The 16626-nt window shown below is 31.5% G+C and overlaps 1 protein-coding gene and 1 long non-coding RNA gene across 5 annotated transcripts in view; one reads left to right on the top strand and one right to left on the bottom strand.

Annotated features, from left to right (window-relative positions):
* The window catches only part of LOC141456892 (thrombospondin type-1 domain-containing protein 7A-like), a 258640-nt gene that overhangs the window by 21072 nt on the left and 220942 nt on the right, over positions 1-16626 (bottom strand). For all 4 annotated transcript variants that reach the window (XM_074133255.1, XM_074133256.1, XM_074133257.1 and 1 more), the window contains exon 3: positions 1754-1937. In XM_074133255.1, coding sequence (XP_073989356.1) covers positions 1754-1853 — 100 coding nt within the window. In that variant the 5' untranslated portion in view covers positions 1854-1937. The remainder of the gene's footprint in view (positions 1-1753; positions 1938-16626) is intronic.
* On the top strand, positions 11244-12686 carry LOC141456950 (uncharacterized). Its single transcript, XR_012460130.1, has 3 exons — positions 11244-11806; positions 12001-12125; positions 12348-12686. It is a non-coding gene; the product is annotated as an uncharacterized lncRNA (long non-coding RNA).

Below are 16626 nucleotides of genomic sequence, written 5' to 3'. Positions count from 1 at the left end.
TTAACAAAACTGCCTTCCAGTTGCTTACAGCTAGATTTTAGAAAAAACTTCTTAAAAAAATTAAAAATTGATTTAGCAGTTAGCCAACTGAACGAATCTGGCCACCAAAAGCTTATTGTCGGATGTCTTTCTAGCGTCCAAATAAATGATCACCTTACTGCGATTTTCAGATTGTTTGTTATGCTGATACGTTCGCCATTGACAGAGTAAAATATTTTCAGTTAAAACCCAATATCGTAGAACAGCATGATAGCAATATTTTTGTCATGATAGCATGATAAATATATTTTTTTACATGTAGAGGAAAGGATAAACAAAAAGTATGAAGCATTTCAAGCCGGTAATTTCGTTCCTTTTAGAAAGTTAAGTTTTTTGTCAAACAATTTATTTATTTAATGCGGGGAATAATAATTCGATCAGGCAGAGGAAGTTGTACGTCGCAGTTAATGCTGTGTGTTAACGAAACTGCCATCCCAGTCGCTAGGAAGACCCATACGGCTTACTACTGGATAGACTGGGTGAGGCTGTCTGTGTTGACAACAGTTGAGAGATAATGTAGGCTGGCATTAATCAGCAGCAGGCTCCCACAATCCGTCCTGTCTGCCTCCTGTACGCTTAGTTGCCATCCTCCACCCTCACCAAACCTCTGGTACTGCTAACCAAAACCCCTCAAACCTCTACTTCTCCAACCAGTCAGTTCAAATGAGATTACCACGCTCATTCTGGTCTAGCTGGCGGCACACTACTAAACAGAATAGTCATCATACTACTCACTCTGTTTCTACCCTTACAGACTCGATTTATGCAAACAGTTTGCCATCAACTCTCTCTCGGTAACATGTAAATTTATGCCTTATGTAAATTATTTTGGTTGAATGAAATTTTGGAAGTACCTGTATTACTTATCATTGAAATAAAGAACTATAAAAGTTTATTTCTCTAGTAAAAAAAAGTAATACAAAAAACAATGATACATACACTTGAACAGAAGACATATAACGCACAGCATGAATTAAATTAAACGTGCTTGCTTGAAAATAATAATTGATAGGAAATTCAGTGATAAATAAAATATTAATAAGTGCAAAAATAAAAAATCTCATAATTACTAAACCTTCAAGGTTCAATTCTCTAGTTCTAACGCGAAGGATTAGGCTTCTTTGCCGGTGTCAAATTAGCGACGACTTACACTGGATTTTCGTTATTATTCACTACCTTTAAGAAATAATAGGAAATTTAAAATAAAAGGCTTTATTCGCAATGAACACCATAACTACCATTTTGGATCTGGATGCTTCTTTTAAGGAGGTCTCTTTCTTCAGGAAGAAGTAAGATGCTTTACGAGTTGTGGCTATTAAATAACGAGACTATTGCTGTAAAACATTTTATTTTAAATTTATACATATTTAGTTATTATCACCTTCAATATACACCCCTCCCCTATCCCTACAACGCTCCATGCGAATTTACCATTGTTCGAAACAGTACTAGAAGTCTTTTTCTGTGAGCTCCTCCATGAAATTCTCATTTCTATTAAAGCTTTGTTGAGTGTGACATAATTCTATTATAAAAGAATCTATAAATAAGTGATAATACAAAGAAGATGGTAAAAGGGTATCGGTAGAACAGGGACCTATCTAAATAGTAATAACAGTATGTTTGAAATTTTGTCTAATATTGATGGCTACAAATATCTTCTAAAAAAAAAAACATCGATTACAAGAAAATAAATTAATAATAATGATTCACCAACCTGTTCTCCAATGGTGCTTTGTTTCAGTTACAGTTCTAGCTGATGAGTTCTGTATTAAAAGTATGGACAAAGATAGAATGGCTATCTCCAAGCATCCCATTATTTCTGCGCAGTCAAAAAGGCGATTTGGCTTTGTTGCCTTTATTTGTTTACTAAACTATATGTATCACCAACTGACGCATTTCTGAAACAGAAAAAACAAAATTAAAATAATCAGTTTTATTTAAATCATTTAACCTTTAATAAAGTTCTAAAATACTTATTAGTTCAAACTGTTGAATATTTCCCATGGTTCTGGGTAAAACCATAATTGCCACATTTTCAATAAAATTGAAGATTATTTTAGATTATTATTCAATAATAATCAAGCCTTAGATGTAAAACAAGTACAGGGTTTGATGAGATTAAATTCGATTAAAAAGTGAGCGTTCTATCTTGACTGAACATTATTTTGGATTAAAGAATCGCTTTCGCTTGAATTTTTTCCATAGACTTTCTTTCAGAATCCTTTAACTAGTTTTATGGTGAATAGGTTTCTTCGAAAATTAATTTCTATTCTCTTCAGAAGAATAGTAGTTCAGATCTATACCTACAAGCTTGTAGTTGTGTTTCTCCCTTTACTTGAATACATTTTCTTACGATAACCTCTCTCGTTCGATCTGTTTCTATATAAATTATTGGGACAATCCGCCTTTATATAACAGAATTACTAAAAATTAATCAAATTGTTTTTGGTAAAAAATCATTCTCAAAGAGGAATCCAGAAATGTAACCTTTGTCATATATTGTATATGTACATCCATATATCTTAGAATGTTTAAACATATTCCATTAGTTTATTTATTTATTTTTAATAAATTAGTAATTTTTTCTTATTATAAATAATAAAACAAATTAAGTCAACAATAAATTTGTAAAGGAGCAGACATTTACTGAACACTATGTTAATAAAATCTCGGAACGGTACGTTCTATTAACGTGCGGCCAACCGTAATATAATTTGCTGGTGAACTCACCGAGTGTTTACCTGTGATAGTGATGACAATCTCTCCCTAGTGTTCTGATACAATATATTAAAGGCAGCGATAATTAGTGTTATGTGGTGCATCATTATGTGTTAGTTTTAATTACTTATTTGCAACAATATATTGTTAAATCAAATTATTGTAGGTTTTCTGACAATGAAACAAATTAAATCATTAATTAGGAAGGTTGAAGTTAATGTATTTTCACAGTTAAACAAATTTTCTTTCATGAGTTTATCAGCTAATTAAAATCTTGCATGAAATAGACATGTTTTTTAATGATGACATGTGATAAGCTTTAGATATTATGACATACTCGCTCAAAATATTCATTTAATTTGGTAGTAGTTTGAATGAAATTAAAGGTTAAGAGAGTTACTGAAATGTTTGTATTTTATGTTACTATAGAAATCACTCACAGTGAACAAAATCAGCATCTTCGTAGTCGCCAGAATCTTTGATGGGCATTACCATTGGCATTCTAGGAATATAGAAATGTTAGGACAATACTTACTTGATTGTGGATAAGGTTTTAATTAATCCATGTACTTTGGTCTCGCGGCTTGTTATCTTTCTCTAATTTTAGGTCTATTATACCTTTGATGTCAATGTAACGCAACTCTAAGAAAAGAGCAAAGAAAACAAAACTTCTAAGTTTTCCAACATTAGTGAGACGGTTGTTTTTCTTTTTAGAAGTGATGCTTATTTAAAATATCTAGTGAGAGAAAATGGCATTTTTACAATGGTTGTGCTTTTCCGTTTTATCGAACCTGACAATGGAAGCAAGTTAAGCATAGATATATACATATATATACACTTTGTATTTTAAGTTTTTGGGGAGGAAGGTGAATTCTGCATTAGACATTGAATTAGATCGACTGTTGCCCATCCATTAATTCCAGGTTAGACTCTGCAACAACTCTGGTGATTAAAAAAAAAAAAAAATTACCCAGCAGTTCTATAGAAATTCGAAGAAGAGATGTCGAAGCTGGCAGTAAGGAATAACTCTGTTACCAATTCACCTTTCTTAATAAAGCTCCACCGAAGAGGATTCCACCGGTCAGATATATTCCCCTCTAACACCCAAGCTCTTCAGAAATTTAGAATGTTTTAAGTAGGGTATGCAACTATCCATTGCCGGTAACAGCTTAGACTCTCGAGGGGAATGCCAGAGTTTAGGATGGCTGCAGATTGTATTTAACGGTATAAGTAATTTATTTGTAATCACTGTGTGTGAAATATTAATTGAAAACTGGCCGATTAGAGGCTTAAATTATCCGACAAGAAACCATTTAAAAACAAGTCTTATTTATATAAATAAATTAATTACTTTTTATAAAAACTCATTGTAAGTTGAGTAAAAGAAAAGGTTAAAATTTGTGAAGTATTCAAGGGTACCAGTTTTCTTTGAAAATTAATTAAAGTTAAAAGTGATAATGATATGAACAGAATCTCTCTCACTCTCTGAAACCTTGTCGCACCCCTTGTTTTCATTCTTCCAATCCCTTGTATGAGCTCATTAACCTTCACGGGAAACCTGAAACGTGCTCCATTTACTAAGTATTAGTTACTTTCTTTCCACATTCCTTCTTGCATAAGCCTGATGTTAATAAGCCTGTCTTGCATAAGGGGAAAAGTTAATTAAATAGGCTTGTAGAAAATTTAATGTCATTTTATAAAATTGATATTCTTTGCTGTACGTAATAAATAAACTTAAAGTTTGTTTATTGTTATTTTTTTCCTTAATATGTATATACAATAGGCAAAAAAAGTATTTGCACACCCTGTTATTTCAAGGTTTTATATAAAAAAAAAATCGTTTTTTTTCCCCAAATTACGTTTATTTAACTTCTTAAATCAAGCACTATAAGATGATAAATAAAAATATGCAAAAGAGTCAAATAAATTAAGTATAAAGAACATAATGTTATTTTATACTGCAAAAAAAGTATTTGCACAGCTGTAATTTGGGATCTCTTGACATGTAAATAAAACAAATGCCCTAACAAAAGAGGATTAACGTCACCTTTGGTACTGTCTATACTCCCTTTATTAAATTCATTAGTTTTAATTGTGTTTTCAACTAGTGCATTGAGATGGCTCCAAAATCTAGAAAAATTCCTGTGAGTGTGAAACAGGAAGTGCTTATATTACATCGTGCTGGAAACAGTAATAGAGAAATCGGAAATAAAGTAAATTTATCGTTTTTAACAGTGAGGTATATCATTAAAAGAGGAACAACAGAAAATAAACAGCGAACAGGTCGACCAAGAGCCTTAAATGAACGGGAGAGGAGGAAGGTCGTCAAAGACACGCTGAGGAAACCAACTCACAGCGCTCAAAAACTTGCGCATGACCTGGCGTCTTGTTCAGGAAAGACGGTTACACCTCAAACAATAAGAAACGTCCTTCACAATAAAGGCATACGAGGCAGGCGACCCTTAAAAAAGCCATTTACTAGTGAGGTTTATAGGAAAAAACGTCTTGAGTTCGCCAAAGAATTTGTTAAAAAACCTGTTGAATTTCGGGAAAAAATTATTTTTTTCTGATGGAAGCAAGATTGAGGTTTTTAAATCACAAAATATAATAACAATCTGGAGAAGAAATAAAACTGGTTTGAATTCAAAAAATATATTAAAAACTGTTAAGCATGGAGGAGGAAATATCTTGGTTTGGGGCTGTATGGCTTACTCTGGGGTGGGTAATTTAGAAGTTATTGAGGGCATAATAACAGCTCGGTCTTATTTGGAGGTGTTGCGAGGCAACTTGAAGGCAAGTGCTGTAAAATTATGTTTGGAGAACGATTTTCATTTCCAGCAGGATAACCATCCAGAACATACGGCCAACATTACAAAAGAATGGCTCCTTTATAATGCCCCAAGAAGATTACTGAACCCACCTCAATCACCAGACCTCAACCCAATTGAAAATCTGTGGCATATTTTGGACAGGAAAGTCCGCCAGACCTCTATTTCAAGTAAGGAGCACTTAAGACTAGTGTCAGTTAATTCCTGGAACAATTTATCAGATGAGGTGACAAGAAATTTAGTTGAATCAATGCCAAGGCGTTACAAGCCGTAATTGAAGCTAAAGGGATGCACACTAAATATTAAGGACAATGTTATGATTGGTTATGGGTAAACCAAATTATTTTTTGAAATGTTTAACTAGGTGTGCAAATACTTTTTTTGCAGTATAAAATAACATTATGTTCTTTATACTTAATTTATTTGACTCTTTTGCATATTTTTATTTATCATCTTATAGTGCTTGATTTAATAAGTTAAATAAACGTAATTTGGGTAAAAAAGCGAATTTTTTTTTATATGAAACCTTAAAATAACAGGGTGTGCAAATACTTTTTTTGCCTATTGTATGTTCTCTGTAATCTGTACCAATATTTTATGTGATAAGTGTATGTAAGACGGTTTTCAAAAACAGATTTTATTATTCTGTACAGACTTTATTATTCTGTAAAGAATAATAAAATCTGTTTTTGAAAACCGTCTTACTAGTTATATTTCACCGTCGTTAAACTATGAAAAACTGTAACGTAAAATCTGTAAACACTCAAAAATGACGCTAAACCCTCCTAGACTATAACCTAACCTTTTACATGTATACATACATAGATGCGCTAAGCTTGAAACCTCAATTTTCTATATTTTTGTGTACATAGTATGTAAAGTGTTGTAAATAAATAAAATATTATTGTTTAATGTCTATACTAGCTATCTTAATAACAAAAGCTGATCCTCTAGCACAAGTTCTGTTTCAAAATTGTCGATTCTTAAATTTTAATTTTCAAAATAATTTGGATAATTTACAACAAACTTCTAGAATTAGTTTTCTTTTTGATAAACGATCACAGTATCTAAACGAATTAACATCAATAAATACTTTATTTGTTTTGTAGGTACAAAAGCTGAATTAACAAATTTGAATTCCTACAGATTTTTTTTTCATTTATGACATTCTGTGTTCTCAAACAAACTCATAGAAACACACATAAATGTGTAGAATAGTTAAAATAGATTGTAGATTATAAAAAGGGGGTCTAAAAGTACCATTGAGGTTCGCTAAAGTTTAGTGATAGTACAAATATGTTAGGCGTAAGAATTTGATGCTTTGGATGAGCCCCACAGCTCTGTTCCTTACGCCCAGGTTTTTTTTTTTTAAGTGTAAATTTGATTTGTGTTTTCAAGAGATTTATCGTCTAAGAGGTTTGTTATTATAAAGAATTTGTTGTTAAGTCTATCGTGTAAGAATCTTTCAAGTTGACGAAAGCATCTGTTTAATTCTGTGCTTTAAAGTCAAGTGTGGGGATTCTAAGAAAGTTTTTAGTCTAAGTAAAGCCCGAGGTAGCGGGCGACGATCAGTTCTATGTGATTTTTTTGGAAATTACTTCCATTAATCGCCAATTCTTGAACCGTACTCTAATGAGGAGAGTTGTGACTGCAGGTTTCTTTGAATCATGATTAGTGGACAGTTAGGCGGTGTCATTTTCGTAAGTGAGAAGTGTAAGTATTAGATCAAATGGTAGTCGATTTGCTTCAGTGTTTCAGATCAAGTACCTGCCATTACTTCAACTGGTTATATTACTAACAATAACATTAATAGGGTACTATTATCCACTATATAAATCAGCAGAATAGTAACTTGACAGAAATATGGAAAAGTTATCGTATCTAGGACTACGTTTACGAAATGAAAAACTAAAACCAAACAGAACCAACTAGGATGCTAGCATGACTTTAGATATTGTTCAATATCTAACACTGTTGATTCAACCGTATATATTCATCAAAACTGAGACAGAGAATATGTAATTTTACAGATGACTTGAGCAGAAAAAAGTCTGCTAAAATACAAAAAACTAGAATCCAACTTAATGTAGTTGTATTTCAATTCTTTTTTTAAAATTACTTCTATTCTATTCTTCAATGCATAAACTTTTACATTTACATAACAGGCTATTCTAAATTAATGATTTTGTTTTACGTTTGTTTAGCTACCGTAAACCAAAATTATTAATTTCCTACAACCTGAAATATTGTTCAATATTCAGCTTGTTTATTTTTCTCGGTTTTAGTATCAGTCAATCCATCTTGTCACAACAATAACACATCAAGACACCATCCGAAGATCGGTATCATTTAAGAAGTAATTTCAGTAAGAGTTTCATTGCCTTGCTTTGTTTATATAAAAAATTAACTGTAAATGCCTTCCTTAAAATAATTAAAGAGAAATTTTATCTAGGTTCTTCATGGCCGTTTTTCTGAAGTTTGACTATTATCTGGATATCTTAATAATAATAATAATAATAATAATAATAATATTTTTATTTGTTTCAAGAATTAACTTATACAAAGGGTTGGTGTGATTGCAATAAACATTACAGTTCATAAAAATAGAAACATAAAAGAAACTGAACAGAAAGATCCAAGTTCTCAAACAGAATATTTAAATAATACTGAAATATCAATCCTTATCAAAAAATAATAATAATAATAAAAATAAAATAAATAAAATAGACTCCATAACAAATTAAAAAAAAAAAAAAAAAAATCTTTCTTTTACAATTCAAATTTTGAAAATGGCAAATTCAGATATTAATATGGTTCATTGATCTAACTTCCAATCCCTTTAAAATATATAAATATATGTCATTAATTTTGCTAATATCAATTTTATACAGCAAAGTCTCCATAGACACATATTCTCTCTGAGCTACAGGAGAGGGATTCATATATTTAGCCAAATATTTTTCTCTAATTTTATTAAATTTGCAACAATAAAAAAGAAAGTGGTAGATATTATCATTATGATTTAACGTACAAAGAGAACATAATCTGTCTGGAAAAAATTTATAATTTTTAAAGTTAAGGTATAGAGAGGGATATTTTTTATTGAATAATCTTAGTTGTGCAATAATTCTTATCTTATTAACATGACATCTATTAGTTAATAAATACTCCTCTCCAAAAGTTAACGAACTGCAGAGACGGAAATGTAAATTAAACGAAGAGTTCACAACAAATTCAATATCTTTACAAATTAGAGAGTTTTTAAAAGATTCACAGAGACCATTTTTGATATTTAATACTTGCGAACTACTTTGCATGTTCAACACTTCTGCTTTACCAATAGAAATTAAATAAAATTTAAATGTGTTGTACCAATTAAATAGAAGATTAATTTTCTCTAATTCTGCCATTCTATTATAAACTATTTTAGGTAAACAGTCTGTGGATATCTTAATAGCACAAACATTTGATGAATGCAACTGAAGATGGAAGAATCGGTAATCTTACTCGATGATAATAAATTAAGAATGTTACTCAGGCGAGCAGTCCAGGAAATTTATTTTCCCTTTCGATTAACTAAAAAAAGAATAAAAACAAAAAAGGTTTCTTGAATCCTGCATCCTTTCTTCTTATTTAGCTTCTTTTTTTATAATAAGCTACTAGACAAGTAATATTGAGAATTGTACGAAGAGTAAAGGGAGAGCTTTGTAAAAGGTTTATATACATAGATATATTAGTGGCACGAGATACAGTACATTACGCTCTGATAGCCAAGTACATAACGAGGTATGACATTACATTGCCTTCTTCACTAGAATGCCCAGCTGGTTAGTTTATTCTCTCATTTCGCTTTATATTTAACAATCCTTTCATTTCATTCATCTCAATTCTCCCGCTTGTGGAAAACTTATTCCTTACTTTGTTTTATATATTTTTTTGAAAGAATGTTTACGTGTGTTATTAACTGATAACTAATATACCTAATTTATTGATTTTATTGAAGGCTTCCATATTAACCTCTCCGCCACACAGCTACCCTAATTTGTAACCCAGCAATCACTATAATCAGGTTGATTAGTTTTGTCCAATATCTTACTGACGGTCCCAGCGTTAGCATCTAAACGAAATAATTCACTCCTATTTCTAAAAACTTTTTTGTAAATCTCAGAACATTGTTTCCAGTGAAAATTTTACAATGAGTTTATACTTCCTTCAACAACAGTAAGAGAAATAAAGAAATAAATAACAAACTAATCAGTTTCTTCGATTAAACTTGCTACAGCAAAAACAACTATTGATTCATATGCCTTGCGTCCCCAAACATTTGGAGTTTAAAATCCTACCATCAGTTTTAGACATCCTTCAAAAAAATTATATAAAGATATTGTTAGGGATTATAACAATTGTTATAGGGATATATAACAGCTCTTGTCTTTATTTTTTGGTTTGTCATAGCTTGCAAGACTAGAGCAATGAAAATGGCATCACTATTAGCCACCTCAAAGAACAGAATTATAAATAGCACGCGTTTACCGGGAAACTTGGCGATTGCCTGAGGGCTATCGAAACCAGGTCAATTGATGTGTGAGGCGAGGATCAGACATTTTGGATGTAAGATGCAAGATCTTTTAAGGTGAGGGTTGTTATTCTGGCTACTAATTTATTTGCATTAAATATGAGCAACAGATTTCAAACATTCAAGACCAACCATAAGAAAAACTGCAACAAAAAACCCAATAAATCTCAATAAAATTAAAAATTATGCTATACAGAACGAAATGAAAAAAAGTGGAAAGAAATAGAGCTGGAAATGAAGGTATTGATTAGAGAGTTACAACAGAAAGTATAAAAGAATATAAGAAAAAGAAAATAGAATTAATAAACTTTGCAGAAGTAAGGAAAGTACTTTTTTTAAAGGGTTTTTTGACCACCTGGGATTAATCTAAATTCCTCCTATAGGAATTTATATGGAAGTGGTAATTACGTATACACACACGGTCAACCGATATTACTATAGATTTCATAAATATTTCAAAATTCAAGGAGTAAAGGAACGAAGAGGCAAAAGTTATATTCTTATATTCAAGTAAGTCCAGTTTTAACATTCGGTTCAGAAAGATGTGTACAAAGTACTGTAGTTAAATTAGCATCTTTTTTTAAGGCGGTTACCTAGGCGCATCAGACGATACGTTGAGATTATTTCGAGCGGTGAAGGCATTATACAGAATTGTAGACGAACTATTTGAGGCCGTCTATAGCGCCATTTATAGAAATAGAACAGACAACATTTGCAGTGCATGGATATTAAGGGAGTCTGAAATAATGTGGCCAACAACTAATGGGGTTGACCAGGTAAACTACAGCAAGGTCCGACAAGTATGGGTTATATTCCTTGTACAAGCAGAGGCTCTAACGGGGTTCTAAGGCCCAGAATGGGTGAACATTAAAAGCAATTAAAATGTTAAAGAAGGATTTTATAAAATATAATGGTACATAATATGTAATATGAAACTTATACAGCAATAACATTTAACAGTTTGGTACCATCTAAACTAGCCTATTATATAATATTTTAAACTCATATATTAATATTATGTAAAGTGTTATTATTCTAGTATAGATGCAGAGATCTGTATGTATGGCAACTCGAAATGTACACTGTGTTCTGGTTATATGATAACTGCTTAGTATTCTCAACAAGTATATATATATATATATACATATTTGGTACAATAGCATGAATGGCAACCACCCTACACTCCTGCAGTGCTATGGTTACTAAAACTTGGGATTTCTAACCATGTACAGCTCTTAATGTCTACTCTACCTTAATATGTTTGTCGTATGGTATATTGGACGTACGTTTTATCCACAATAATAATAACAATAACTAAACAACATTTACTTAGATTAGTTTTGGGGCTTAATTAACTGAACTTATATGTGCATATTTGGAGGGGCTCATTCAATAAAGTTATTTAATTATTTATTGTTCACCTTGCCAAAGGATTGAAAGTCAATATTTTCAATTATTTAAACGGATGTCTTTCCAGCTGTTAGCATAAGGTCCATTATTCCCCGATTGAGTTGAAAACTTTTCAAAGCGTTCTAGTACCTTGACAGAAGATTTGAAGCGGTACAAACCACTGGAAAATAAAGATAGATAGAAACCATGGGACTAACATTTAACGAACCTAGATCAGAATCTTCACTTACACAATGCAAGTATTATAGCATTTATGGTTATAATTCAAATCTACGTTAAGAATGCCTCTAAATTCTTTCCTTATATTTTTTTCATCAGTCTTTCCACACAACTTGTGAAATTCTATTTATCAGAAAAGGCAATGTGTAATTTTGTGTTCAGTGTATATTCAAGTGTGGTGAACTGAACTCAAAAATTGTTTTCTTGCAGGTTGAAAAGGGTCAGAAGCAAGCACTTTATCAAGCAATTTGTTGACGGTCCAACAAGTAAATTAAAGCGACAAATGTATATTTTCCAAAATATTGAACTAATATAAAATCATCTTTTCAAAGTAGGTAAGTGATTGGCATTTACGTGGCAAATAATGCATGATCTTTCAAGAAATGTTAGTATCGATGATTTTATCTGGCACTGCCTATTTTCTAATCGTTAGTAAGTAATCTTTCAGTGATAATTAATAAATTAATAAAATTGAATTTTGCTCTTAAAATCGCGTTTGAGATTTACAGTTTTTCTCAATTTTAGCAATGTTTTTAATATTACATAATATTTTACAGCAATCGACAACGTTCAGGAAAAGTTCTTAAAGGATAAGCTTGGTATTGCTGCTGAGATAAATTTTTCGAAAAGTTTAAAACTAAAAGAGGTTATTGGGTTAATAATTAACAAAACACATTGGTACTATTTTTGAGAAATTCATGAAAAACCAGAGATTCAATTCAGTTGAATAGAACTTTCATTGATTACTACGTTTTGTATGTACTCGCTACAATAACTGGTTGACTAATACTAGTATCAAGAGGTTACTAAGTTTAAGCATGTCTCTTTTACCACTTCTCAGTTTTAAGGCAATCGAACCCCCAGACATTGCGCTAAAACTATACTTTCAAATTCAAGGGACCAAAGCAGTGTATTTCTAGTAAACACTCATTTTAAAATACCTGACCTTTTGTATTACTTGCTTTTACTAGAAATAAGAGAGGCAAACGTCTTCACTTTTTCTTTTTTATACAACCATAAGAACTGATTGTTGTTTAGAAAATAGCAAAATAGCATTGTTTGTAAAATCTATGTCGTACTTTGTAAATTTGCAATAGTTTCACCTTATTATTCAATTCTTACAAGTTTTACTGTTCCATTATTCATTGACAGATAAGAGTAGTTATCTCAGTGAAATATTTTTCTAACTTACGTCAACTTTAATACAAAAAATTTACTCAGTGAAGCTATTATTAAATTTTGTTTAATTGAAAATTAACAGTTGTCCATAATAAAGGTAGGAATACTGTAGGATTTTGGTTATGTTCCCCTCTCTACCTATCAAATGCCATATCACGTATACTAATGTCAGAATATAAACCATTTTGATGGTAATTACAGTTTAGCTCTTGCTAAACTATCTACCCAAATTGCCCTTATCATGAATGCAATCATAATTGCAGTCAGTCTCTCTCCGGTTGCCTCCCTAGAGTAGTATAGGCTGTTCCTGAAATTAAATCTAGACCAATTACATTTGCGCAGACTATCTACTCTAAATTAATATTCTCTCCCTTAAAATTATTTTTTTCTTTTTTCGAGTGTCTCATACATTTTTTTTTTAAACTTTTTATTTCGTTCTCTTAATTAAAACAGTGCTTTTACTTATATCTTGATTTTATGCTGCATGATCTATTCCCTAAATGACTGAGATGATTATTAAAAATTTAGGTTGCTAATGTTAAAGGTTTTAAATAACTGGTTGTTAATACTAAGAATAATTAATAAAGTAAATAACTAATGTTCTGGTGGAGTATCTCCACAAACTGTGTAATTTAAGAGGAGCAAGCTGTTTGAAATAAAGCTTCGGCTAAAGAAGAGTATAACAACAACTTGATGTTAGCATAATATTTGGTATTTTATTTTTACCTTCCAGAGGGTATTTCCGAAAAATGTCTTCGCATTTGTTTTTCATATTTTTTAAAGTAGAAACACTTCTCAAAATTTCATTAAGATAGCGCGGGGACGAAAGTGCAGTAACAGTTTCTTGAAAACCATTTTCTTTTTTTGGACTTAAAAACCTTTTTCGGTTCCCTGAGGCAATTCAACCGAATGGCCGAGTACGTGTTGCATTATTTTTGCAATAGAACAACCAGTAAAAATTTGAATAAAACTGGTAGAAGCCTTACCTCTCGCTAGTCTTGTAAGCCGCATGTAACTCATTAATAATATTATTCCATACTCTGCTACAAAATATGGCTCTGAATATGAAATTGAAGCAAGTGTCCTCAAAATAAGGTAAATTCCATACTGAAATTATATCTGCTTATAAAAAAAAAATCTTATTACACAAAACTGTTACAACAAAAAAGTAACAAATATTATAAACTAATATTTTTACTAAACATTATAACTTATAAAAATCCAGCGTAAAATGGGCGGTTTTGCTCGTTAAATTTGGATTCCCATTCAAAACTAAGAGGGCTTGTACTTTATTTTTACAGCTTTTCATTAGCTAACTGAGTTCTTGAGAAAAAGTTGATTTTCTATACTTCGGAACACCCTGTATATAGATCCTGTGGAATATTTGCTGTGTCTATGAATCACACCGACGATATAGTTATACTCTATCATTCATCGCACTGGTGTGGCTCCATACCAGGCTAAACAGACCTAAAACCCCATTAGGGCTTTAGATAAATTAGGTTAGGAGGGTTGATACCCTCTTTATTTGCAGTCAATAAGCCAAAAATAAATTAATTAATTAAAGCGCATCAGGAGGTGATCAACGGGTTCTTGTCCACCGAAAAGATTAAACAGTTCGTTTCCCTGAAACATCTTTCACCTAAACTAAATAACAACATGAGAAAATCGAGAGAATGTTTCATACGCCAAAACAAAAAAAGTGTTGTGGTTCGTGTAAATTAATTTCAGAATGAAATACATATATTAATTAAGTTTAGCCAGCGACAATTAAACAAAGTGGACAAAACTCTCGCAAAGTCAATTTAGAATGCCGTAACAACCATAAGCCATAACCAATATCGTTCCAGTCAAAAAAAAAAAAAAAAAAAAAATGTAATAATCAATTCTTTATATTTCAATTTTTGCTGCTTAATTTTCTTTTTTCATTTAATTTATTTGACAATAAAAAAGTTTAATTATGTATCATCGCTATTGCCTTGCTAATAAATAATTGAAGGTGTTCCAATTTGTTTATTGACATGTCCCTCGCTTATATTGATCACAGCAATTGGCCGTGCAATGTAGAAGTATTATCTCTCTTGTAATTATTGCAGACATTAGCTATATCTCCTTTCCAATAGGGGGGAAGATAATGGACATTCTAAAGCTGACTATCTATCTGATAAGCTAACATTAGAGTATATTGTAATTAAAATAATCCAACATGCGCTTGATGGTTAGTCTTTCTGTTAAGATAGTTTATTTCTCCTTGTCTTAATTAAAATTTGCGGTTCTTTAGAGAATTTATGAAAGGTTGGATTAATACCTTGGTAAAAGTTGCTCGCTATGCCCTTGCATGATGCGAAATAGCCAGTCTCTCTCTCTCCGATATCTAATTGATTATAATTCTGACATTCTGATGAGTGTTATGGTAAATATTCTCTCGGCAAACTCTCAGCAATGATGCGACGCTTAGTGGAGGCAAGCGAAAAAGTTCATCAGTAGCCTCTAGCCTACCCTGATTGATATTGATATAGCTACGGTATTACTCCATGGCCGCATGGCCACCTTTTGGCAGACCATCCGAACTGAGAAAAGTAATGCATTGCTAATATAACTGATACAACATTAACCTGAGTTTATTGGACACAAAGAGAAGAAATGACACTACACAATCTGAGCGCCGCTTTCCTCATGGCTGAGATTTTTTCTTTTTGGTTAAATACAAAACTCATGCCTTCAAGTTTTGCCCTGGTGTTCTTTCTAAACTCTAAATGCTAATAAAGCAAGAGTGTGACAAAACACACTGTTTCGCGATTGCGTAGGCTGACCAGTCAAACTCCTCCTCTGAATCAATTCCAATCTAAACTCTCGTACAATGTTTACATTGGACAATCCATTTAGATTGATGAGCGCTGATTCGTGTTTTCATTCCCACGTAGGAGAGGAACCCACTTATTCTTCACTCAGAGTTAAATTTATAAACTGAAGTTAGGTGTATAGCCTAAATTACATTTATATCTTTGTATTATTGTTACAAAAACATTTAATGTGTAAATATTTCTTGAGTGTTCAACCTATAAGGACATCAAGACTAAAAAAGTGGCCAACGTAGGAACAATTTTATTTTATTTAAAAAAAAAAAAAATCTATAGTTAACCTCTTTTCAAAATATTCTAAATTAAGCATAAAGCAACCATAATATTCGTTTGAACTGTTTACCAGGTTTATCGCACATCCTGCGTAGAATGATAGTGCTTAGAGGCAGATAGTTCATACTTATAAAGGAGATTTCTGTGCAAAAAAAGGAATGTTCAGATGAACTTGGCTGTTCAGTTTAATGGTTTGACATAAAACTGGGATTTTCACCTCTCTTTCTTGTGATCACATCGTTTGGACGACAATTGAGACATAACGATAAAGTCCTGCGGATATTCACGGTATTATGAACAATCATTACTGGATGAAATAGCCTATTGAAAATACCAATTTCATTCCTGGAATTTCCAGTACTATTTTTTTTTTTTTTTTTTTTTTAAAAAGGAGAATCTCACTCATAGAGGAAATATAAATGATATTATTTTTTAATTCCAGATTTCCATTTAAGTAAATGTTTTATTCATAAAAAATAAAAATAAATTGTAGTAAGTTTTGCTTTTTTAAATTTTAATTGAT

Source organism: Rhodnius prolixus, unplaced genomic scaffold (genome assembly GCF_049639745.1).
Source record: "Rhodnius prolixus isolate KJV_2025 unplaced genomic scaffold, Rpr scaffold_10, whole genome shotgun sequence".
In the NCBI taxonomy this organism is placed as follows: Eukaryota; Metazoa; Arthropoda; class Insecta; order Hemiptera; family Reduviidae; genus Rhodnius; species Rhodnius prolixus.
This window is presented reverse-complemented; position numbering and strand designations above follow the sequence as displayed.